At 31.7% G+C, this 27,225-nt stretch overlaps 1 protein-coding gene across 1 annotated transcript; it reads left to right on the forward strand.

Annotated features, from left to right (window-relative positions):
• The first annotated feature begins 1,381 nt into the window (after positions 1-1,381).
• On the forward strand, positions 1,382-26,207 carry LOC134723239 (CD151 antigen-like). The gene is made up of 8 exons (XM_063586861.1): positions 1,382-1,556; positions 14,838-14,958; positions 18,819-19,009; positions 19,905-19,979; positions 20,991-21,098; positions 23,168-23,365; positions 24,005-24,088; positions 24,739-26,207. The coding sequence occupies exons 1-8, from the start codon at positions 1,497-1,499 to the stop codon at positions 24,808-24,810; spliced, it is 909 nt and encodes a 302-aa protein (XP_063442931.1). The 5' UTR covers positions 1,382-1,496; the 3' UTR covers positions 24,811-26,207.
• Positions 26,208-27,225: the final 1,018 nt, after the last annotated feature.

The raw sequence follows: 27,225 nt of genomic DNA on the forward strand, positions 1-27,225 counted from the left end.
AATGGAAATAATATCGTCAGATAATATATTTCGTTCGTCAAATGAATTCGTACTATGGCATGCTTTTATAGTCACAATGCATTTATTTAGCACGAAAACCCATAACACGAGGTTAATATCTTGTAAATCGTAACAGATACGGAAATTTGATTGCCTGTGTGAAAGAGGAATGATTGAATCCATTTGATTTTGGTATTATGGAATTTTCAGATAAGTTTTCCACAAAAGGCTTCTACGTTATGGCATGTCTCCCCCCTGCTAATACATGTAGGCCAGTGCTGTATTAAATAAATGAAAACATGCTCTTCAATCTTTTCTAAAATTCAGAGTATCAGACATAAAATGTGAACTTTTAAGTGACTTTCCGCTGTTGTTTTTTCTATGGTCGGGTTGTTGTCTCTTTGATACATTCCCCATTTCCATTCTCAATTTTACTTTAAGATTTTAACACTACATCATTGTTTGAACAAGCGACGAAATTTCTCAAATTTTAGTTTGTAATAAAAAAAAATATACGAGAAGAACACCCATAGTACAGATGATTAGAGCTACATAGTTATTCTTCTTTGAAGACAACTAAATTTAATTTGGTTAGACATAATCATTTATCATGTGCAATATTGATTTTAACAGCAAATGTGTAGCATTTTCAACATTTTTATTTGAACTTAGTAAAATAGGTGATAATTTGTGTGAGAATAAAATATAAGCTCTTTGAAATTCGAAAATTAGTATTTTTAAGAGAGTAAACAATACAGGGGACAGTAACCATACCACTTTATGCTATATACTAATGTCTAGTAGTTATAGGAAATATTATTGTATTGCTAAACTAACATCAGTTTTAAAATTGAATTTCACTGACAAAAAAATAAAAAAAAACTTAACAGTGATTCATCACATCTTATTAAAAAGTAATGATACCAAGTTGGCAATCGTAAAAGTAGAAGAAAGACGGAAAACACTAGGACCAAAAGAAAAACGAAGCAATCAACAGTCAGATAGCATTACAGAAAAGAGAAAAAAAATCTAAAAAAAATGGTGTGAATTATATTGAATAATTTACTATGTTCAATATTTGATATATAACCAAGTCACATTATTTTGACTCCGACATTTGCTTATGCTCCTAAATTGGTTCAGTTTCAAATTTTTGGTTGGTGCTGTCCTGTTATAAAAAAAACCCAGGCTTCTCTACCGTCAAAACTGGCATCCTACCGTGTATTACCAATATGAGAATAATGAATTTTCAAGTCATAACAATATAGAAATTATGCATTCCTGTGTCAATAAGACATCAGGTGTTAAATTTGATAAATATATCTTTCATTTTAAACAAAGTGTCTCAACACAATCGATTTACCTTTCCCAAATTTAATCTCCGGTATTGATACATTGACAATCATTATTTTCAATATTTGCAAAACCAAGACAATTATCTTTTGTTTACCACTGTTTACGACCAGAAGCAGATCATAACATTTTACCAAAAAATCATGGACTATATATCAAAATGTGGGCGAATACTACTTGTTGTTTTAAATGTCATTTTTTTGGTAAGTACTTTAAAAGATGTCTTTTTAATGCAATTTTATGAGGTCTTCACACAATTTATCCTTTCTAGGTTACTCCTTTGTTGAATGAATCCTTTCCACGCGTTTAATTTAATTGGTACATATTGCACAGCCTTCATGATGTGTTTTGTTTTATGATAGCAAAAAGATAAACCCCGCCACATAAATTTGAAACATTTGGTTCTTTAACCAGTAAACATTTTACCGTGGGTCTCTACGCAATGTTGCAACTATACACATTTCGATTACTAAACAACATTATTTTTACAATTAGACATTAACTATTATAGCTATCTTTTATATATGTTACCCTTTATTGTATCAAACACCCAATAAAAAGCAGATAAAATAGAGATCAACAATCCAAAAAATGAAACACAGGTATGACTTGGTCTAACAAAATTATCCAAAGTTAAAACAAACTAAATGGAAAATGATCGAGTGTTGAAACCAGATCTAAGACATATTTATGCCATTCTGTGCCTTTTTCAGCATATAAGCCAGAGGTGTTATCCGCTTGTGGTAGAATTTTATACTGTAAGGTTAAAATCAAACACAAGAAATCTTAAGAAAATCTTTTGAAAATAAAGAATTTTGTATTTTTGCAAGGATCTACAAACTATAAAGACACAATATGTATATTTTAAGTCACTATTTGGTTGAATATGATAAAATTGTTAATTAATGTGTTATTTGCAAGAAAATATTATCAAACAGGAAGTGACCACCATTTAATTAACCTTAGACTTATTTAACAAACAAACATACGGGTAAAAATAGTCAAAATAAAATATTATAAATATAAGAACATGTGGTATGATTGCCAATACTACAACTTTTCATTAGAATCCAAATGGTGTAGAAGTAAGCAACTATAGGGAACCGTCGGCCTTCAACAATGAGCAAATACCATACCACATATCAAACTATAAAAGGCTCTGAAATAGCATATATACAAATATTTAAAACAAAGTATCGGCCAGTGCGATGCATGTCAATCTGCTGGTATGAAACACTAGTAAGTATTCAGGCCTATACTCTAATATCGGTGACTGTAGATGATCGATTACATCATTCCTGTAACGTCATGACCAGTTCATGAAGACCAGACTTTGTATATATAAAAATAAGAAGATGTGGTATGATTGGCAATGGGACAACTATCAACAATTCAAAAAGACCACATGAAATTAAAGTTGACAACTATAGGTCATTATTCGAACTTCACAAATGGGCAACATCCATACCGAATAGCCGCTATACAAGGCCATGGCATAAAAATGTACATAACTTAAAACAAAAATGATTTACGGCAACGGTAACTGAATTACAGGGTCCTGACTTATGGACAGGCACCTACATGGTATGACAGGGTTTAACTAGTTTGAAGGCGCAAACTCTGCATTAACAGTGGTGTAATATTTACAACAAAAGCAAGAACTATTAAAATCGATTGAAACTTTCTATACTCATCATATCGATACAAAACAGAAAGATATCGAATAAAAACACGAGTATTTTTACATCCATACAAAAAAGACTATGATTACATTTCTGAGATGACTTGCAGTTACAAACAGCTAGTTTAAAGCAAATAGCAATTAATTAAAATATGAATCTAAGATTGACTACAGTATCAATCAGTACTCATCCAACATTCAATGGATTTGGGATAAAGACGTCATTATCTGTTTAAGAAATTATGTCTTGGTTGAATTTTGATATTTGAGATTTTCTCATACTATAGTGGCAAAATGTGAGCTTCATATTCTGTAAAACTACTTAACGATTTGTTTACGGATTATAACGAGTGCTATATATATGGAAGTGTTTAACGACCTTGACTGGCTTTTCAGCTTACATGTTTGTTACGATTTTATACGAGCACTCTTCGTGTAATAACGAGAACTATACGAATAGATTCTTGCGTATTGTATACGATTTTAGAATCGGTATTAAAGTTGTAAAACCGAACACTTGATTTCAGTTGTTATTATGCGCAAGACCTTGCAAATCGCATTTAACATACTCCTTTTGAATTTGTGGGATCCGTAAGGACTGGTGAAACATTTGAAATGTTCATACAGTGCTTGTTGCAAGACAAACTTTCTTCCTCTGTCCAATATAGCATAATTTTCCATGGACATTTCTAATTGCCCCGACCTTCATCCCTGACGGCCTCTATTACAAGGCGTTATGTTATTACATGTGTTATTGTCCTGAAGATGTAGAAAATGTCTCGAATATGTAGCCGCAGGGCGTTTAACAATCAACCAATCTACATGTTATAATTATAACAATCAGGAATATGGCACCAAACGAAAAAACAGTAATAAGTTTCACCGAAGTAAAGAAAGAGCATCGATAAGAAACAATGCATGCCTTTATGTTATCTGCTGTAAATTTCATCCTACCAGGATTGGATTGGAAGAAAAATACCATAAAACGAATACTAGTAACCAGTATTTTACCATAAACCATAAGTTTACAATTATGGTTTTACTCAATTAGCCGAAGAATCAACAAGAAGCAGTCACATCTTTTTTTTTTTTTTTAATTTATCATATTTTATTAAAGTCTGTACATTTGTTAGTTTTAAAACATCAAGTACAGTCAGGCAGTCACATCTAAATAGATCTTGCAAACCATCCATGCAGATTACTTAAGACTTAGATCAAACCAGGTTTAACATAAACGGTACCAATTTTTCGTCACGATATGCGCATTTCTACAATTTATATCTCTGCATTGGTACTCGAGGCCAAAATATTTGATAATCAACAGGTTATTAAAGAGGCGGAGAACTATAAACCAACAAAATGATCAAAATAAAAAGGTATAGCCAAAACCGGTGAAGGAATTAGATCAAACCACCTTTATCAGAAATTGATATAGTAAAATCAACATTACATCGTCTAGACATCAGAAAAAAACTCGTTAGTTATTATGATATGACAAAGCCACATTAGAGAATGAAAGAAATGACAACACAACCATCCATTGCATAGTTCTATGTATGTCAAGGAAATAAAAGTCAAATGAAATGCGTGGAATCTAGTTCATAAAATTAAGAAAAAAATATAAAAAGCAACTTAACTAATAAAACAGCAAACGGTAAGTTATAATCGATTGCAATGGCTTGATAGAAAGGTGAAACAACTATAGGAATAACGGGATTAGAAGTTTAAATGAAAAAAAGAAATCTGGAAACCATAACGATGTATGAAAATACAAAAACTTGAAACAAGAGACAAGAGACACAATGTGTTGACGTGCTAACTGGATGATACTAGTCACACCACCACATAATGACCACAATGGCCTAATAAATTACAGGAAGCGTTTTAGAAATGCCCAAACACAGACAATCTGATAATAACAGCGCCCTGCTATTTAATCGGAGGGAATTCTACACATATAAAAAGGATAAGGCCAATTTTTTTATATTCTCAGTTTTAAAAAAGATTTTGTATCAAGAGAATGTCTTACACTAAAAGAATTCAAAGACAAGTGCAAGATAGCAGGACATTTTCCTACTATATATTTGACATGGATGTTATTGAAAATTGATTCACCAAATTACTGATCAACTTAGGTGTACACAAAGCTCATTGGCAAGACAATTTAACATCTATAATCTTATAATAATTGCCCACTGAAATATCATCCATTCTAACCTTGATATATACTTTAGGTATGGAGATCAACAAATTAGAAAATAGATTTTGTCTTAGCTAATGATATCGTTATTCATAATATAACGCTCATATTTCAATATTTTATTAGTTGTTGTCATTCTCCGTCAATGATTCAATGATACAAACTGTTTGCAATTGTATAACACATGTCGATATGACTGATGCTATTTTATTGTATATGTAATTTTTTTTAACCTGTATTGCTTTTGAAAAAACTACTGATATTATTAATCGGTCACAATACACATGCAATATTTATACTAGCAGTTATTTTCGTAATTGAAATATTGTTTTGTATAAGATCTACATAACTAGAAAATTGTCAAATGTCTGCTATAGTCAATGCACACTAATGTTGTATACATTTTTTGAAATCTGCACATGATGCATATTTTCACTGATAACAAAAAGCATATAATGTTTAAAATTATTCAGAAATAAAGTTAGGATTAAAATATTAGTTTACAATGAAGAGTTGTTTTCACATAACCTGATTTGAAATAATAACATTTTTTCTACACTTTACTTTTGTGTCAGTTCCAAGCACTGCACAGAAGTATCGCATCCGTCACAACTCGGCTGATTCCGTAACTTCATTTATCGAGAGTAGCAGATACACCCGAGGATTGACGATTAAGAAATATCGATTTCAGCAAGAACGACACATGAGAAATATCAAAACAAACGTATCTTGGTTTCGAATTGTCGTCTAAGAAATATGAAAGATCAAAACTGGAAAAAAGTCAATTCCCGATTTATTGTTAAACCATTGTGGCTTATCATTTTGTTCACTTTTCCAATTGTAGCAGTTCCGCATAGTAATAAAAGGGACTGCTATATATTCAAATATAAACAGCAAGTCTGACACATCAAACTAAGGAGAACACAATGAAAAAAATACACAAGAAATAAGTTAAGACGTGATCGCAACAAACGATAAACGAAGTACATTATCTCTTGAATAGAAATAGCTTAAAACGGCGATTAAAGAAGCACATAGAAAAAATAACTGAGAAATATAAGAAAGATTGAAACGTAGGTTCCGTAGAAAAATAAGGAATCAAGTATGGCCGAACCGGCTTTCGCTGTTTTAAAAACATTCTTATTTTCATCAATAGGTTCAACACTGTTCTTTCTCTTATTCAATCTTTCGATTAAATAATTCATAATATATCCAAAGTTTTTGTCATCTTCGAGATAGAAGTATTTTGCACTGACGATAGTACCAATTACAATTGTTCCGCTGATTCCAATCTGAGCTACCATTACTATCAATAACAAGGACATTGGTTTTGAAGCAGTCGGAATGGAACCTGATGCAAGAGTTAAAAATATTGTGTACGACAGTAGAAGAGTCACTGACAAAGAAACGCGTTCTCCAGATTCGACCGGCAGTACAAACACCAGAGGATTCAATAACGAAAATAAAAGAGTTGGTACAATGATCATTACTGCGAAATACAATGGTTCGCGTTTAATCGTAAGTTCCACGAAAAATAGACTGTACCCATAAAAATCGATGTCAGTTCTTGTAGAATATTCCTCCAGATTCCAGTCCGAATGTGGTGTTAAATAAACCAATTGAGCCTCGTCGTAAACAGAGTTCAGTGTCACCAGCTGTGACATAAATCCCCATGCAATAAAAATGAGAGTACACGTTTGTCTGTCAAACGGGAATTTTGATATATCTGTTTGACATTTAGCATTTAGAATACCACCAGGAAAATAAATCACCTCTCCTGTGGCTGTTATCGTCACCGGGAATTTTAAGCCATCCCCTACATGATTCATTGAGTCGACCCTATTAGAAAGGAAAATTGATGGAAGCCATAAATCTTTTGATTCGATAACCGTGAAACTCACATTTCCGTACGTAGTTGGATTCCACTTAAGTGCCGAATCAGTCCAATTGAACAACATTGCTCCTGTTACAGAAATGCTCTCTTCTACTTCGTTAAATGAATTTAATGAAGTCAAGTAAAATGCGACACCTATCTCTAACCGTTTCGTTGGATTCTCTATTGGTAGTACCTCTTTTTTGTAATTATTGAATAAATCTGTATGTAATGATTTCAAATCAGCATTTGTCTGTGCTTGAACAATCATGATATATGTAAGCAACTGTAATAATAATCCAATGTTCCTGAATTTCATTATTTAGCTTATAGTTTTTTCTATAAAATGAAAATTTGCCAAACTGCCAAGTTGTTAAATATAAAGCGAAATGAATTGCACGATGTTAGCTGTTTAGCTAAAGTGACAACACTCTTCTACTTGAATTTTGGTACAAATTTATATGAAAATGAAAACATTAGAACCGCCTAAGAATACAATTAGACCCGAGATGGGACAAAAGCAAGATGGAGCCATGATATAAACTACAACGATTTTATAATTGTTTTATTACTACAATTAAAGAACAATCATTTTAAAAGGTTCTTAAAATAAGACAAGAGAAAGGTTTTCATGACATCCATTTAGATTTACGTCAAACTAACCTTTTTTTACAGTATGTATGTGTTTCATTCAAATAAAAATGAACAATGACAACGAAAGAACCGCCTTTAAAATTGAATCAGACCCGAGATGTAACAAAAACATGATGGAGCCATAATACAAACTTGATTGATTTTATGATTGTACAAAATACAGAATATACATTTTAAAAGGGTCTTGGGATAAAACAATAGAAGTGTTTCCATGAAATCCATTTAGATTTACATCAACAACACGGGATCAATACGGGATTTCTCAACTAATCACTCTATGTTACATTATGCTTGTGTTTGCATAGTTTAAAAAAAAATCAGCATCCTGATTTTTATCACGTATACACACGATAAAAAATAATCGTGAATGAAGATGTAACGACAGTAATAGATTGCGATGGCGAGTGATCTGATATCGGATTTGGTGAATTCAACGCAAATAGTAATGGTCATTGCAAAACAAGACTTTAATGGTGAGCCAAGGCTCCGTGTTGAAGGCCGTACATTGACCTATAATGCGTTAACTTTTATAAATTGGCATTTGGTCCTTGGCACTCACACCACATCTTCCTTTATCTATTTTATGATAAGGGAATTAGTTTGTTTATACTAGTTAATATACTTTAACTATGGGGCTTTTTGAAAGTCAAAAGTTTGTGTTGATCTCTGGTGTCTCGGAAGGGCAAGCAGCAACTGGTAATCCACGGGTGAACCAGCTACTCTCCTTTTCGTAAGATGAAGGTACTTAATCAGCCGACTTGTGACGAAGGTAAGATGAAGGTACTCAATCGGCAGAATGGTGACGAATGGCGTAAACAGATCCCGATTCACGCATGTAACCAGCCGTATTGCTCATGATAATCACACATTCTGTTAATTGTTACATTCAGTGTTTTAGTGGCGGAAAGAGGAAGGGAAGTTTTATGTTTGAATATGTTGTCATATTTTTACCATCACATCATTTTCTTCGCGTGCTATCAAAATGGCTTCATACAAATACTACTTAATTATTGCTAAAAGCCAGTAAGTTATGGCTGATTTTGTGAATTTGATTAATATGTTTATTTTCAAATTATGCATGGCTAACCTTTAAAAAGCATTAAGTAAATGTAGCAAATATGAATATTGGAAAAAGAAACTTTTCTGTCAGTTTTTATAAACTTCACTTATTTTAATTTGGTTTGGAAGCTGTATTTTGGTATTACTCTTTTAAGACCGTTGCAGTTGGTTGTTATTTGATTTTTTTTCAATTTTGTTAGGACACTGTTTTTAGGTTGCTGTTCGAAGAGGTTTTATATATGGGAACTATTTTTCGGAAAGTCAAATGTTGTTCACATGAAATCCGTGACGAAAGTCGTTACATTAATTGGAACTGGATTAAACAAAGGACATTCGGAAATAACCTTATTTTCTGGCATATTCACCAAATTATTAAACCCAGCTAATTAAAAGTCAGGATGACAAACCACACAGGGAATGAATGATATACTGATGAAAAATTCCAATCGGCAGTTTGTCTATTTTAAAAAAAACCAAGTCTCTTCATTTACAATTTTAGATGTAATACATACTTATATTATAAAGCTTTTTTCTACATTTGAAGTAAATATAAATATTCCGAAAAAAGATCATTTATATTCTAAAATTTGTCGGTTGTTTTAAAATTTGCCTTAGAGATTAAACAAACATCCGTTTAGATTACGGTTGATATGTATGTAAATGCATGTTTCTTACTGAACAGTACACCACCAGTAGCAAGCCACGACGCTATCTTTGAATTGGAGCTTTTCATGTCTCTTAGTGTACACAGTTAATCCCTTTTATCGATTTGTAAGACTCGCACCAAGAGATAGACAATCATACAAGTATATGACTTGTTACATATCAAAGTATTAGAAATATCGAATTTACATCAAAGTATTAATGATTTAGTCTGAAGTATACAATATTTGTTCCTGTATGTTACATAGTGAGATAAGAGAAAGTAAATGAAAAATGTCGAATAACAAATGATAAATCATTGGTAGATAAAGGCGATAAAAATAAGGGGACAAGCAGTTGGTGAAATTTTTGATGATGAATATGGCTTTCACTTAACGGAATCATCCATTCGTTATATTCTGCTGCACGTCGATGACTATTCCAACAAAGCCAAGGAAATATGTATATTTAATATAAGCATGTAATTGATTAATATTATATTGAAATAAAGTAAGACTTAAAGGGATAGTCCACAGTTAAACTTAATTTTAACATGTCCTGGTTTATAATTGAGAATTACTTTGTTACTGAATATTTTCTCTGCATCTGACCTTTGTGTCATTTCCGAACGGTGTCTTGATTATGAATTTGTTGTCTAAGAATAATACAAAATGCAAAACTGATTTTAAAAAAATCACGAGTCGTTGCAAGATTTGTAGCATATCGAAAACGGACTTGAAGACGAAATGGAGTACAAAAAATAGGTCAAGATGATATTTAAAGAAGCACATAAGAAAAATAACTAAAAAATATGAGAATAATTGCAATGTATGTTCCATAGAAAAACAAGGAATCAACTACGGCCGACCCGTACTTCGCTTTTATAAAAGGTTCCTTATTTTCATCTACCCGTTCAACGCTTTTCTTACTCTTGTTCAATCTCGAAATAGCATAATTCATTATATATCCTATCTTTTTGTCATTTTCGAGATAGAATTATTTTGCACTGACGATAGTGCCAATTACAATTGTTCCGCTGATTCCGATCTGAACTACCATCACTTTCAATAAAACGGACATCGGTTTTGAAGCAGTCGGAATGGAACCTGATGCAAGAGTTAAAAAAATGGTGTACGACAGTAGAAGAGTCACTGACAAAGACACCCGTTCTCCAGATTCGACCGGAAGTACAAATACTAGAGGATTCAACAACGAAAATAAAAAAGTTGGTACAATTATCATTACTGTGAAATATAATGGTTCGCGTTTGATCGTAAGTTCCACGTAAAATAGACTGTATACATTTTTTTCTATAACAGTTCTTGTAGAACAATCCTCCAGTTTCCAGTCCGAATTTGGTGAGAAAAAACTCAATAGAGCCTTGTCGGAAAGGGAGTTAAGTGTCAGCAGATTCGCATAGAACCCCCATGGAATAAAGACGAGAGTGCATGTTTGTCTGTCAAATGGGAATTTTGATATATCAGTTTGACATTTAGCATTTAGAATTCCACCAGTGTTGTAAGCTACTTGTCCTGTGTATGAAATAGTCACCGGGAATTTAACACCATCTCCAACAGGATTCATTGAGTCGACTCTGTTGACAAGAAACATTGATGGTAGCCATACAGATTCTGAATCAATAACAGTGAAAGCCACATTTCCGTACATAGTTAAATTCCACTTGAGGTCCGGATCTGTCCAATTGGTATACAATGCTCCTGTAACAGAAATGCTCTCTTCTACCTCGTTAAATGAATTCAACGACGTCAAGTAAAAAACGACATCTATCTCCAACTGTTTAGAAGTATTCTCTATTGGAAGCACCTCTTTTTTGTAGTTATTGAATAAATCTGTATGTAATGCTTTCAAATCAGCACTTGTCTGTGCATGAACAATGTTAATAAATGTAAGCAATTGTAGTAATAATCCAATGTTCCAGAATTTCATTATTTAGTTTTTAAGTTTTAACAAAATGCAAAATTTGCGAAACCACCAAGTTTTTAAATATTAAACCAAAGCTATAGATGTTCACTGTTCATTCAAAAAGATTATACCTTCTTATTGGTTCAAATAAATATAACAAATTAAAATCAACAGACAAAGAAGAGTATTGTGTCAGAAGTATAACAAAACACCTAATGGACCCATGAATTAACCGAGATCGATTTTATTACTGTATAAAAACATAGCAAACATATCTAAAGGCTCTGGGAAATTTAAAATAAAGTAATTTTAAAACGACATCCATTTATATTAACATCATTTAATCAATACGTTTAGTTACAACAATCCATTATATATTATGTATGCATGTGTTTGCATAGATGAAAAAACATATTCAGTGTCCTGACTGTTATTACGAAAACACACAATACAACGAATCGTGAATGAATACATTACGACATCAATGTATTGCGATCGCGAGGGATCAACAGTATCATCAGCAAAGAAAATTGCTCTATACTAGTACTGATCGTCATGGAATTTATCTTGTTTAAATTGAAATGTGTATTTTGTATAAAGAACATTGTGCAAGTATATTTTAACGTCTGAACGTAAACGTTGTAGAGGATTGTCTTTTTCAACTATCATCTTTTAGGTCCAATGTTGTTTTTGAGGTAAATGTTGATAGGTTGCTGTTAGGATCAGTCAATGATTTAAACAGTCACCAATTGAGCTAAGGGGGAGGAAAGAAGTCTTCACAATAGTTGTAATTAATCGACATGAAGGACATGTCTTTGCCAAATAATTTTAAGAAGGTCATTAATAGAGAGGATTACATCTTATACTGTGCATACTATCTTTAGGACAAAGACCAATTTGATGTTGACAGTTAGAATTTCTTTATTCAGAGTTATAGATAAAATATAAAATGTAACCTGGTATCCATGATGAGTTTGTTTACAACCACGTGATCGATGCCACTGCTGGTGGAGTTTTAATTCACTGATGGTATCACCAGCCCAGTAGCACAGACTGTGCTGACATGAATTATCATTGATATTGTCATATTTATAAATTATCTGGTTACAAAACATTTGAATTTTTGAAAAACTAAGGCTTTTCTATCCCAGGAATAGATTATCTTAGCTGTATTTGGCAAACTTTTAGAAAATTTGGTCCTCAATGCTTTTAACTTCGTACATTATTTGACCTTTTTATCTATTTTGATTCGAGCGTCACTGATGAGTCTTTTGAAGAAGAAACGCGCGTCTGGCATAAATACAAAATTTAACCCTGGTATCTATGATGAGTTTATATACATACTTATACAAAGCTTATAGGCAGGTTATAGGTATTCCTATTGACACTTTTTGCACCAGACTTGTTTTTAGACTGTTATAAATCACAGTTTTCGACCAACCTCATGAAGACCCGTCTTAGCTGAATTCAATTAAACACATTGCGATATCTTAATAATATTCTTTCGTTGAATAATCAAGAATGTTCTAAATATACTGCAGAAATTTAACAAAAGGAACTTACTTTGAATTTTTTTCCGAATGTTTATGACATCTTTTCTAAATACATTGGATGTAAGATGTATACTGAGTGATAATTAAGTCTGAGATGCATGTTTTTTTATATAAGTTGTTATTTGCTTTGAACCAGCTGTCGGCAGAACGCGGGTACTTTTATATCTGTAGTTAATGTCTTTTTTTGTTGGGATTTACAGGTACCAGTCCACGTCCCCTCTTTGTTTTTGTTTGATGTATTTATTCTTTGTGTTAATCTTAAACGTAAAGCACAAGTTATGTTGCTCTTATAGAGGACTGTTACACCACTGTGCCATGTTCAAAAAGGGTTCTGCGCACACTACTCCTTTACGCCACATTCTGTAATGTGGCTGTCTCGGGACAGGAGCTATTTTAATTGAGTGGTTGTTGTTTGTTGCTGTGTAAATATTTGCTTTTCTGGCATTATCTTCTTATATAAACCAGGCCGTTAGTTTTCTCGTATGACTTGTTTTCCATTTTTTGTCATTTTTTGTCCCATGCGGTATAAGCTTCGATCATTGATAAATGCCTTCACGGTGACATATACCAGACGTTGTTTATTTTGTGTGTCATTTGGTCTCTTGTTGTCTTATTAGCATAAAAAGCACAATAGATTTTCTGTTTATAAATTATACGGTTTGATTATTGTACAGGTTTGAAGTATATACATGTATATGTATATAATCCCCCCAAAATATCATATTTTGCCGGAACATGATCGATTGTTTCTAAGTTCTCCTTAGATGACAAAACTATCAGTACGATTCACGGCTGATATTACTTTAAATGAATGTCCTCTAACAACAGGTAACCACCGGTGACAAGCCACGCCGTTATCATTAAATTATCGCTTTTCATATCTCAGTGTACACAGTTAATCCCTATTATAGATATATAAGACTCTCACTGGGAGATAGACAGAAATACATGTATATGACTAGTAAAATATCAAAGTATTTGAAATATTGAATTTACATCAAAGTATTAAAGATTTAGACCAAAATAAACAATTTTTGTTCCTCTGTAGGAATGTATTATGATAAGAGAAAGTAAACGGAAAATGTGAATTAATAAAAGATATGTATGGGTATATAAAGAGGCTAAAAAATGAAGGGGGAGAGGAGCAAATAAATTATTTTGCTAAACTCATCTCATCAGTTTTTGGTGATGAAAATGATTTTCAGTTTTCAGTCCTAAAACTTTCTTGGCGTTTAAAAATTTCACTTTGAACGTTCCTGGTGAAGGCAAATCAAGAAAAGTGCCTCATACGCATGACATTTATAACGTGTTGTTTTCATTTTTTGGTCCTGAACCGAATAATTCAGTCATTACCAGTGGGAGAGTTAATCATGGCGAAGAACCGATTTGTTCATTTTAAGGTTGTGCGACGTGGTATTTCAGCTTTCAACAAATAAAATCTATAAAAAAAAAACACTCGCATTACACTATTGGTGTTGGTTATCAAAAAGTAACTTTATTAAATTAGTATTTCTAAACATATTTTATTTGTGTCCCGAGTCAGGAATCTATAGTTCAGTGGTTGTCCGTACTGGATACCGAAATATTTGTTTTTCATAAACTGTTTTACTCGTGCTTCAATTGTTGGTGTTATTCTTTGAATTGTTTTACGTAGTGACGTGTCGGGGCATTGTATATCAAACTATTTTATAAGCTTTTCTCATTGTTGAGGCAGTACAGTGACCTCCCGTTAATGTATCTTAATCCTTGTGTCTCTTTTGGCAAGCTGTTATATTCACTATCATATACAAACATGAAGTTATATGAAGAAACAAATCTATACTGAAAAGTAATCATTTAAGGTGTCCCTGCTATATCATTTTCATTGAATAAGGTATATTTATCCTAAATTTATTTTAGATTATTGGACTTGTGATATTTGCACTTGGAATGGTACTGAAGTTTGGATTTGAAAAAATCAAACCATATCTCGATGACGCTTTAAATACTGTGAAAGGTGGCATTTCGGAAATAATGAAATGTAAGTATAAAACAAAATGTAATTGGAGGTCTCTTATCGTTTTCGAACTTGTTCAAAATATAGTACTTGTGCAACTTACATACGGCAACCTTCTTTTTTTAAACCTTTTTATTTTACCTTGTACACCCTGTATAACCCCGATACAGATGAAACCGGACGTTGACGCGTTCGAGTCGAGCACACCGTATATCACTGAGTTCAGACAGTAAGGAATTCATACTTTTAAAGACAATCAAATATCTATTCTTCGTATATTTCGCGCCAATATATTCTTTGCCATAATACTCATGAGTTACTAAAAGGTTTTTCAAAAATGTGACATTTTTTTATACAAACATAAAAAAACGCACGACGATATCAATGATAAAACGTGATTGGTATTTTTAAACATTCAAAACTTAAAGTTTCTCGTACCTCATAGTTTTTAAAACATACATTTTTGAAAACTTCATAGTATAAATTAACAAACTTATAAAGATCGTTTGTTTATATTGTATCTAGAAACAAAAAAATACACGTTTAAAAATGTCTCTATTTTCATGTTGTGTACGCTTCGTTGTCATTACACCTTTTTATACTGTACGCTTCGTTGACAAAATATTGCGTTTGTCAATGAATTTTGCATGTATTAGATTATGCTTTGATATGATTATAACCAATATGCATGTTTGAAAATAATAATTTACCACCATAACATGCAGACATCAACCCATAATGTCAGTTGTATTGTCGAAAAACACTTGGAGGAAATTTTTACATTTAAAAAAATCTTCATGTATACAAAAGTGTGAATTGGTAGGAAAATACAATAACTCAACAGATGCAACTATGACAAAGCATACAGATACACACGTCCGATTTCTAATTTCATAGCATATTTGAAAGTGTTTACCATACAACAGTCAATGTACGGTTAGGTGGTGGGTTGGTACTTAACAATATATGGACCCTTTTATTTGTTTATGACACGCGTACGTAATGGCTGATTGTTGGTTGCTTAACGATCACTTGCAAATATGCCATGCATGTTCAGAATAAGCACAAAGTAGCAACACATACATGTAAGTCCTGTGATGAGACCCTCCGGAATTACGTCAGGGATGTTTGGATTGCCACTGGATAAAATGATGTATATTTTATAAGGACACAAATGGTGCCTTTCAACAGGCTATTTATAGACCTCTCTTGAAGTTTTTGCAGGGGTTCGTACTGTGTAGTTAGCGTGGTACTCTCTTTACACGAGACATTGAATTTTATATTCCCATTCGGACAGGACGTGACTGTGTACTGTTACATCCCACACAACTAAATGGGTGGCCAACTTCAGTCAGTTTTTACTGCCGATCGGAAAAAGACCAAAGTGATCATTACTTATAGTATATCTCCCAGTCACCCTTCACCAAATTCTTTCATAAATAAAAAACAATTGGCCACAATATAGAAAGTTTTGCTCTACCTGTTAAATCAAAACATCACTTAAGAGGGGTCACTTAACATTATTTCAATTCATGCACACTTATGAGAACTCATAATACCATACATGCTCTCGATACTGTTCATATTTGGCGTTGCACAAGTTCGTGCGTTTTATTACGTCTTTACCTAAAAGCGTAGGATATACTGATTAAAACACTTTGGATACACGATTTACTTCTTAGTTGTAATTCGCTTTGAAATAACTATCAGTTACTACAATTACTCCTTTGTCGATATTTTATGTATATGGTTTTTGTGTCTTGTACCGACATTTTGAGTTTAGCTAATTGCAACTGAACTTTTTTATCATGTTGTGCTGTTACACCAGTGTTCTAGGTTAAGGAGAGGGTTGGGGGCAAACATGTTTAAACCTGCCGCACTTGGTTTTGTCGGTCCAACTTCAGAATCCTGTAGTACATTGGTTATATAGATCTGTCATTTTTTTCTTCTTTACATAGTTCATAAGTTATAATTTATTAACCGTTAGTTTTATCGTTTTTTTTCATATTTTTTTTTCATATCGGGGCCTTTTTTAGGCGACTGTATGGTATAGGTTTTATTCATTGTTAAATATTGTACATTGGACTATAATAGTTTATACGCCAACTTCATTTAAACTTTGATGGACAGTTGTCTCACTGGCCATCACATCACATCTACAAAGCTCCACATGTAAACAAAAGTAATAAAAAAATTAAAGCAGTTGGAATGTCATCTATGGCATTCGGCAAATTAAGTTCAACGAGCTCCTTCATGTATGTCTGCTTTCGTCTAGGCGAATTTGGACCAACACCGGCATTTGGAAGAGCCTCAAATTGTGAAAAGGAAGTCATTAAAGTTTTAATGACTGTACTATACTTTTTGAAACTTTCTTTCCTCTGGAATATATTTATTAACTGTTCATTTCATCTGGAAAAACATTTAAAGTCTCAATTTTCAATAGAAACATTCCACGCAGATGTACGCGGGTTACATATTTCAATTTTGGCTTTGTATGACAGATATGTTAAGTTCAACTACTTTGACTAAGTTAACAGATAAACATTTACAATAAAATACAGAAAAAGGGTCGCCGACACCATCTCGAAAACCTTGACAAGAAAGTGTTTATCACGGTTTTTTTCAACGAACTGTAGAGTGATTATTTCAAAACGCACAACGAACGCGACACATTTGGTGGAACGAACAATACAGTCAGAGAAAATTTATTTTGTATGATATTGCGTTTATTCTAAGTTCTAGGGCACATTTGAAGGCACGTAGTAATTCAATGTATAGTTATTTAGTATTGCTTAAGGTATTAATTCTCAAAGGTGAATGCACGAAAAGATATTCAGCATTGTTTACATCGTAAACCGTATGAAATTGCACCATGTCTGTGCGTTTTGCATCTAGCAGTTTAATCAAACGTTTTATACAATATCTAAAACTTACAACAACTGTATAATTGAATAAAGATACTAACATGCTCATTGACATATTTATATATACTCAAATAAGTTCTAGAGAGGCATTCAAAGTAATTGTCATCCCAAATGTTGTCCTGATTATCGCTTCGAACGCGTCAACGTCCGGATTCATTTGTATCGGGGTTATACGGGGTGTTGTAGTTCCTAAAAAGGTTATACACGGACCTTTAAAACATCTTAAATAACAAAGGTTTAGACTGTTATTTATGGTGTAAACCAAACTATCATTTCAGATGTCTGCCATCCCACATCCTCTTCTTCATAATCAAATATCGATAATAAATGTCAGATAATGAGAAGACCAGTATATATATAAGATCCAATTTTAGGAAATATGGCAATAGTGAAAAATTATAAACGCCGTATTCTTACAATGTTAATTATGTTTATGCAATTGATTTAATGCCGTACACTAATGATAATATAGATGAGAATATAATTTTAATAACATTTTTAAACGCGCATTTAAAAGAGGTAACTTCAAAATTATGAAACTGTCCATATAGCCTCTGTAAGCACTGTTATTTCCAAAAGACTCGGTTGTGATAGTGAAAAGTTTATGGTTATCGAATCAGTCTTTCCACACGAGCCAAATATTATCCTTCATATTATGCTGGTTTTTTATAACAGGAAAACCAATAGTCTTCTATTTAAAAAATGATAGATTTAACTCAATGTTTTGATTTGAAAGCGCAATTAATTTAACTTCAAATTTAATGCACTAAATGGAAAAGAAAAAGAAGGATCAAAAGACAACCGAAAGACTGTTTTAGTCAATGAAAGTACAGACGATAACAAGAAAAGGTTACCGGTGGTCATATTCTCCACTTGTTAACATGCATTATCATCTTATTGTTTTGATATGCAATAAATACTGAATTTGAAAATGTAATCAATAACTTTTCCATTTCGTAGCCTCTGGAAATTTAGGTGTTCATGCACCATCTGACAGTGATTTGAAGGAAATCGACGAGTTAGTGGAGATAGCAGAGAGCATTCTAAAAGATGTGGCTATAGCTCTGATTATTGTCGGGTCTGTAATGTTGATTATTGTATTGCTTGGATGTTGTGGAGCTTGTTACAAAATCAAGATATTCCTATTTCTAGTAAGTTTTCATTCTTCAAATATGAACGTACTGTAACTTATATTTCTGTGCAAGCATGAGGTCTCATCAAATTGAAAGTGTGTTACCGGTTATTGTTCATTGTTCCTTTAATATCGTTAATATTATCGGTCAGGAGTTTTACTAAATACTCATGACCAAGTCCTTTAATCAATTCTAGTAGTACAATGCAATGTAGTTCTTGTCATATATCTCAAAGAACGGAAGATCAAAAGATAAAAGTAGGAAGCAAAACTAAAAATGAGAGGTTGAGTAGTAAACAAAAGCGTGTTCAGAAGAAAACGCTTGCTTACTTTTCGATTTTAAAATTATCACTTGCTAATTGTAAAGTCATAAAGAGATTAATCTGTTATTTTTTACAATCACAGAGTCAAATGATCGTTTTCAGAATATATTCTAAAAATATCTCTTTCCTTAAAAGGACACTCTACGAATAAGAAATAATATATACACGCTGGTTTGAAGATACTGCTGGAAACCAGTGATTTCATATCAATCGATGCATATGTGTTCCTTTTTAATTACACTAATTTAGGGTGATTTCTCTCCAACATTATTTTTAAATTTCTTTTCTTGTCTTTTAAAGCAATTTGATATATTTACTGTTCCTTAAATATCCTAGATCTATTTAGTAAAAACAATATTTAACAACCGAACTTTTCTATTTGATAATACAAATAGGTCCAGTTGGACTGCTTCCGAGATTTTGGGTTTCACTAATGCAATTGTATGTATTTTGTTTATATTTCTAAGGGTTAATTCATATTTTGACTCGAAAAATCCCGAAACAATTGAAGAGTACTAGAATTACTAATAATAAATATGTTTTTAGAAACTACATGTATAAGAATAATGAAATGTCATACTTATATTGCAGTACAGTGTAATAATATTCATACTCTTGGTAGCCATGGTTACCGTGGCGGGTTTGTACTTGAACAAAAGAGAAATAGTAAGTTTAAAATTTCTGCTTTTCTTTTTCAGCATCATTAATTGTATAGGAAATCATTAATTTAATTACATTACGGTGTAACTATATTCACAATCAAATTTTATCTAAAGAAGAAATTGCTTCTTATTAATCAAATTATCTAATTTTCAACATAAGCGAACTTTGTACTAATTCAAATATTAAATTGTATTGAGATAAACAAGTACTGATTTCATGATTTTATGATAATGAAGCTTTTTCCCACTTTATATTCGTTTATCATATATTTAGTAGTAATACAGAAATTTGAATATTTGATAAATAGCCTGCAGTTTAATCTATATCGCACAACTGTAATGCCCACGCTTGATCATACCCCTATTTTTTATGCAACCTTTCAAGAAATCATTTCCCGTAAAATATATCCTAAATGAACCGTTATTCGGGCGTGTCGCGATTTATAGAATGACGTCAGTGTTTGTCACGTGACACCACAAACGGCGAGTTTTTATATTTCCTGGCACACCATTGCGAAATGCAACTTTAAAAAAAAAGAACGCAATAAAATACCATACAAAACACACACAAACAATACAATAAACAACAAGCAATTTGTTAGGTAACCCAAGTGCTTCGGAGTAGAAAATGAGCATTTTTTTTTATAGCTTTTAAAACAAGACAAAAGTACAAGTGAGGTTTACCCAGGTGATAGGGACCAGAAAGCATTTAATATATACTCTCCTGTTGAAATATATGATAAAGCGTATAAAACATGGCAAAATCTGTATCACATGCTGTATCACCCTTGACCAATATTATCCCTCGGTACTAAAGGCCCTCATGCTGATATTGGTATCTCGGACCAATTTGTGGTGTTTATTATAAAATTATAAATTAAATGCTTATTTTCATAATGATTCGCATCAAATTGTAAGTTTGTAACAGATTTTTGTTTATTGCTAATTTATTTGTTTAATGTTATTTATATACCGAAATCTAACAATAGATAACAATATAAGAACATGCTTTCAGATCGACAACAAAGTGAAGCCAATTCTGAAAACAACAATTAAAGATTCATATAAAGGTTTAAAGGGCGTCAATTTCATAAGTCTGGCATGGAACTTTGCTATGCAGCAGGTAAATAAAACAAATATGTTTATATACAATCGATTTTATTCCTAATTTAGCGATATATAGCAGACTAATACACCAACGGATATATAATATTCCGAACTGATTTTTAAGAGAAGAATTCATGATTTCTATATATCATTTCCACCGACAAACAACGACTTAAAATCATGGTAGGTTAGTGGTTTGGGACATTAGTATCAGGCAATGGGCACTAAAGTTTGATAAAATTATTTTGCATTATATGTGATTGTTTTTCGTCTCACCTTTTAATGGTACCCTTTTTATCATTTAATTAAACAAGACCTGTTAAAAAATCATATTCATTACATCAATAGATACATCATGAAACTTTCGCATCTGAGCTTAATTTTTCTTTTCATATATAGTAAAAAATAAAAAAAATCCTGCCAACTTTGTCTTTTCGAAATAATATCATAATATTTAGATAGAAGCAAGAGCTGTAACCAAATCGATATTGTGCTATCAAATGTTTTTTTTACAAAGATATTAATGTGCATACAGTATCTTTTGAGGGGACGATGTTGCTCAACGACGAAAAATGTCCATTTTAGGTCAAGTGTGGAAATTTTGATAATAATATGTCGTCCTAGTGACATAAAAATTATGTTACTGCAAATAATATTCCAAAATAATGCAACTGGTTACTTTAAATATCAATCAAATTAACAAAACGTTAAAAGAATTGAATGAGTTGACTATGAATGCAAGTTCGGGTGCGAAATAAAGCCTTTGTTCTTAACATCTAATTTTTTTCAGCTTTTTTAAAAGAACTTATTTCGTTCAAGCGTTACTGATGATTCTGTAGTTCGCGATATTCGCGACTAACATACAAACGTTCTATCCTGTTATCTATGTTGAATATATTTATAACCACTCGGTTAATGCCAGTGCTGGTGGAATTTTCTTTCTCTCCTAGGGTATCACCAGTCTAGTGGTCAACACTTCTGTGTTGACAAAAATTATCATTGATATGGTCATGTTTAAAAGTCAAAAGTTTAGAAAACTTTAAATTTTAGAAAGTCTCAGGCTTTTCTACTTCGGGAATAGATAACACAAGCTGTATTTAGAAAAATTGTAAATTCATCAATCCTCTTCAACTTCGTAATTAATTTGGCGTTTTAATATTTTTTATTTAACTTATACGACTTTAGTAAACGAAACGCGCGTCTGGCATACGAAATTTCTTTTTTGGTATGTGTGATTGCGTTATACCACCAAATCATAGTACGACACATCCAGGTGCATACGAAAGAGTGTCAACAAAACATTTCTCTTGAATTTGACAGCTGTAGGAAATTAATCCCAATTGTATTGCAGCAACTGAATCATAAACATATCTTGAGTGCTTCAAAGCACCATTATTTTTTATTTGTTTTCTTTGGTCACCATGGTTACTAAACCATGTACAAATGTATACAATAAATGAACAATTGATTGTTTGACTTTCAGTTATTTTCTTATATGCAATGAAATGTTATGTAAAATTTGATCTAAAGTACTGGACAGGATTAACCTTTACTCATGCCATGTATTTCTTTATTTGAAAGATAAATTCTTATTTTTTTTTCAAAAAGTGCAAATTTAACAAAGACTTATACGGGAAAAACAATTGTGGTATTACTTTTGATGAGTTTATATTTTTCATGCAATTAAAGCTGAAGACAATTGTAAGGACACTTAGTCCAGATATTGATTGCTTTATATTATGTTGTTCAGCACTGCAAATTCAAATACAGATAAGGTTTAGGACAACGTTATCAAGTTTTGAGACCGGAGTTTAAAGAAATCATAAACTGTGTCTATTTTGAATGATATGAAATAGCTATGTCTACCTGTTTACTTGATTTCTTCAATTATTTTATAAAAAAATTATATAATCCGTTTATAGCTAACTATCTATAATGAATATTTGTTTCTTTTTAAAATGGCAACATTATATTATAGTCATTTGCTATAATTAGAAATCAAATCAAAATATATATGTTTTATACATTTTATATTATGTGAAAGAGTTTTAAAGTAAAACATTGTGTACAATTTATCTCTTTTAGTTTTCTTGCTGTGGAGTTGATAGTAGTGATGATTTTAAGGTTTGTACCAGTTGGGATAAGAAACCAGTGTCTACAGTATCGCAAGACTTAACATCACCATTAGCATGTTGTAAGACTATCCCAACTGCAACGAGTCTAAACGTAAATGCTCTGAGTTGTGCTATTTCTCCGAAGATAGCAGATTCCAATTCCAAAACTGTAAGTCTTCAAAAAGTACTTAATAACTTCAAAAGATAAGTTTAGGTATCATTTTGTTGAAAATGAGTATTAGAAATCGCAAAAAATATAATGCAAACTTCGAAGTGAAACTCCTGACTTCACAAAGGATAATATAACGTCCCGATTAAATAACAGAGGTAAAATATGAAAAAAAAGACAATATTGATTTGTTGCGTCTCAAATATACCTTCACCATAAACTCGGATACAATACAAAAAAAGTTTTTTAATTGTATAAAACGTAGATAAGGATTTTTAAACTATCGTTTTATTACTCTATTCTTTGAGATTTATATTTTGACCCTGCTAATTAGAAACATTCAGTCAAAAGAAAGAACAGTTAATCATCGTAATTTCTGTACATGAGAAACAAGACATTTTCAGACTTTTTTATTGAACATTATTTAACAAATATTTTATGGTTAATTGAGTTAATGTGTTTTATCTAGGCATACACTTTATTGCTTCTAAAACCAAAATCCTAAGCCCCGAAACAACTATTTAACTTTAATAAAGAAAACGACGCTTGAAAATACAGATATTAATGTTTTTGTAATATATAATTTGTCAGTACCTATCAAAGCAACAAGAACTAAGAAACACTTTGAATATTTTAAAGGGTTGCTATGACGTACTGTGGTCATATGTGGAGAAATACAATAAAATTGTGATGACTGTTGTAATACTAATGTCATTGATTGAGGTGAGCGTAATATACATTTTAGATAAGTATAATGAAGTGCTATTAATTACCAAAACTGAATCTAGTAGTAAAAAAATATATGCGCTAGACAAACTCAGCATTATATATTGTCCATTATTTATTATTGTATTAAAGAGAGGTACTATGAATATTGAAACAGCAAGCTAATCAGCAGGGCCACTTTGCTGTGTATGTAATGCATCACTGATAGGCCCAATTATGTGAGCTGAATAAACGCAGTGAAATTTAAAAATATCTCAACGTATAAGTAATATTGTAAGATTTCTAAATATCTCCATCTTGCACACTAAAAAGAAAAAAAAAGACGATTGCTTCAAATATAAATAAATGTCAACTTTAATGAACAGAGTTGTAACAAGCCTATTCAACAGACAAAATCAAACGCTGGCAATCAACATGACATGTGGAACAATTGATATACTCCTCACCTGATACAGGCAATTTCCAAAGAAACTTCATTAAAAAATAATTTAATTTCTTCTTTTAGTTTCAATTCTATTATCTACTGTTAAGCCCAGTAAACATAAACTGGCATTTAAAAAATAACTGTAGTGTTACAAAACTTATGAAGAAAATATCCTCGCTTCTTGTACGTGCCTTTTCAACTTTTTTTTTAATTCTATAAATAGGCTGTCATCATATTTCTTGGTTGCTGGATAGCTTGTAAGGAAGGAGATGGTAAAGTCAGTCCTTCGGATTAGTCTTGATAATAGGACAGCACTATTTTGGAAAATGGTTATATAGCTGGTCTATATAACTACACATTTTATTTTGTTCATTTTTTGTATTGTTTATGATTGTGTTAATATAAATTAGTATTGATCAAGTTCTCATGATGGCGGAAAAGTTAAAAAAAAAATGATTTACCACGGGAAAGGTTTTTAATACAATAATTATGTAAAATTTGTTTTGTTAAATATATATATCATGACAATGATTATCGTCTTCTTGTATGAAAAATGTTTAAAAAGATTTGACACATTTTGGTGGTTCTATGCCGTACGAATAACACAATCCCATACTCTGTGATTGAAATAACTTAATAGCTAATATCGCATTCCTTTCTTAGTTTTTCGTTAACTTATGATATAGGATGACAAAATTAACCGATCAAATAAATAAAAGAAAATAACGTTATTAATTTTACATTAATTGATGGCGGAATGTGTTCTTTTGGAAACGATAGCTTATAATATCTATCATTTAAATTTTATCTATCTTATTTTTCTAACTATCATAACGTGAATGTAAACAAACAAGTAGAACAATTACAGTATCAAACTCCGATATTCCAAATCCATTGACAATAAAGAGATTATGGGAACAACAAGTTTATTCGTCGTATTTGAAACCTCCCATGTGTCAAAGTCTACAGTCAAAAGTCAGATGATACATGTATCATTCGAAGGAAGAGCCAATTAGACATTTCCTTATACAATCGATATTTTTCAAAGTTCAGATTTTACAAAATTAGAAGGACGTGCAATCGTCAACAATTCTACTTTAAACCATGATCATCAAACGTCTATGGTCTACCATAATCTATCAACATGCCATAACTTTTTTTTATTTCCTTACCTTTTAAAGTTTTGTTTTCTATGCACCCATCCGTTCATTCAATGTACTAGTCCATCAGTCCGTCCGTCGTTTTTTTGGTTGAGGTAGTTTTTGATGAAGCTGAAGTCCAATGAACTTGACATTTAGTACATTGTACACTGTTACCCACGAAATGATCCTTTTAAAAATAAGGCCCACAACTTCACGGTTCACTGAACATGGACAATGATAGAACAGGTTAGACATCAATGTTCATTCATATCTAATGCATTTTTAATGAAAATCTTGATGTATCACAAGGATCTTGTTTCTTCTACTCATTAAACTTTTTAAAGTAGATACATGGATAAGAAAAAATGTTTGACACATATGCGCAAGCTGCTTTTAGCATATGCATTCCGTTTACGGATTCCCGAATTCTTAAAAATGCTAATTAATCTTTGTTATCTATTGGGTTAAATTTATTTTAATGTGCCAAAATATATGTATGTTAACTTGTTGAATGATACACATGATTATCTAATAAATGAATACCCATTGTGTTTGTTAGTGATATTTTCTGGTTTGAGTAGCTGGTATTTTACAGTACAGGATAGAAACAAATGTTTTCTTTTTTTCTTCGGCAAACCGGGGGATGACACAATAAGTTCATTCATTCTTACGTCGAGGATATGTCCGGGTCAACGTATTTGACGTCACAAAGCTTTGATATGCAAAAATAATTAAGAGCAGAGGTATACAGACAGTGGGAGACCGATGAGATAATATCAACATGATGAGTTCATTCATTCTTACGTCGAGGATATGTCCGGGTCAACGTATTTGACGTCACAAAGCTTTGGTATGCAAAACTATTAAGAGCAGAGGTATACAGACAGTGGGAGACCGATTATGAGATAATATTAATCTTTAGGAATATTTCTTTAATATTGAAGAACCTTTACAAATACAGTTTCTAATCTCTTGTCTATTCGATTGTTTCAATCAGAACAATTTATTTGCTCAATGATGTTACGTAATGTAAAAGGACTATATTACTTTTTTTCTCCTAATTTTTTTTGAACGTGTAACAATATGAGACAATAAGATTACATTAATGCACTCCAACTTGATTTGATTTGGCCTGTCATCTAAAGTCTCAGTACAGCAGTTAAAACTATTACACAACAAAAGCAAAGTTAATTCTCCGATAGTGTCCGTAATCCGCATTTTAAACAATTATATGACGTAATTCCTTTTATTTTTTTACAAAAGTTGTTTATTTGTCAAAATGTCATTCATTTACATAAATCAGTTCAATATTTTACTTTTTACTCTCCATTAATTTTCAAAATGGACGAAAGAAAAGTAAAAAATGAACAGTTCGTGTTTTTCTTTTTTTTTATTTGAAATTGTAATGTTTTGGAAGTTATTCATATAGTTACTTTGATCTATTAGTATTAAAGAAAAGTAAACATTCCTCTTCTTTTTCTATCCTTTATTTGATGTTTTAATTTTCTTTAAAGGTTTGTAAGAAACATCTCTTTTGTTTAATACTGAAAAAAATTGTCCTGAATTTT

Source organism: Mytilus trossulus, chromosome 6 (genome assembly GCF_036588685.1).
Source record: "Mytilus trossulus isolate FHL-02 chromosome 6, PNRI_Mtr1.1.1.hap1, whole genome shotgun sequence".
Classification (NCBI taxonomy): domain Eukaryota; kingdom Metazoa; phylum Mollusca; class Bivalvia; order Mytilida; family Mytilidae; genus Mytilus; species Mytilus trossulus.

What these genes read in the sequence shown, in the direction of transcription:
- LOC134723239 (XM_063586861.1), top strand. Translation starts at nt 1,497, where the DNA reads ATGGACTATATATCAAAATGTGGGCGAATACTACTTGTTGTTTTAAAT. An exon ending in TTTTAAATGTCATTTTTTTG is followed by an intron (nt 1,557 to 14,837) that starts GTAAGTACTTTA and finishes AATTTATTTTAG; the next exon opens with ATTATTGGACTTGTGATATT. An exon ending in GGAACTTTGCTATGCAGCAG is followed by an intron (nt 21,099 to 23,167) that starts GTAAATAAAACA and finishes TATCTCTTTTAG; the next exon opens with TTTTCTTGCTGTGGAGTTGA.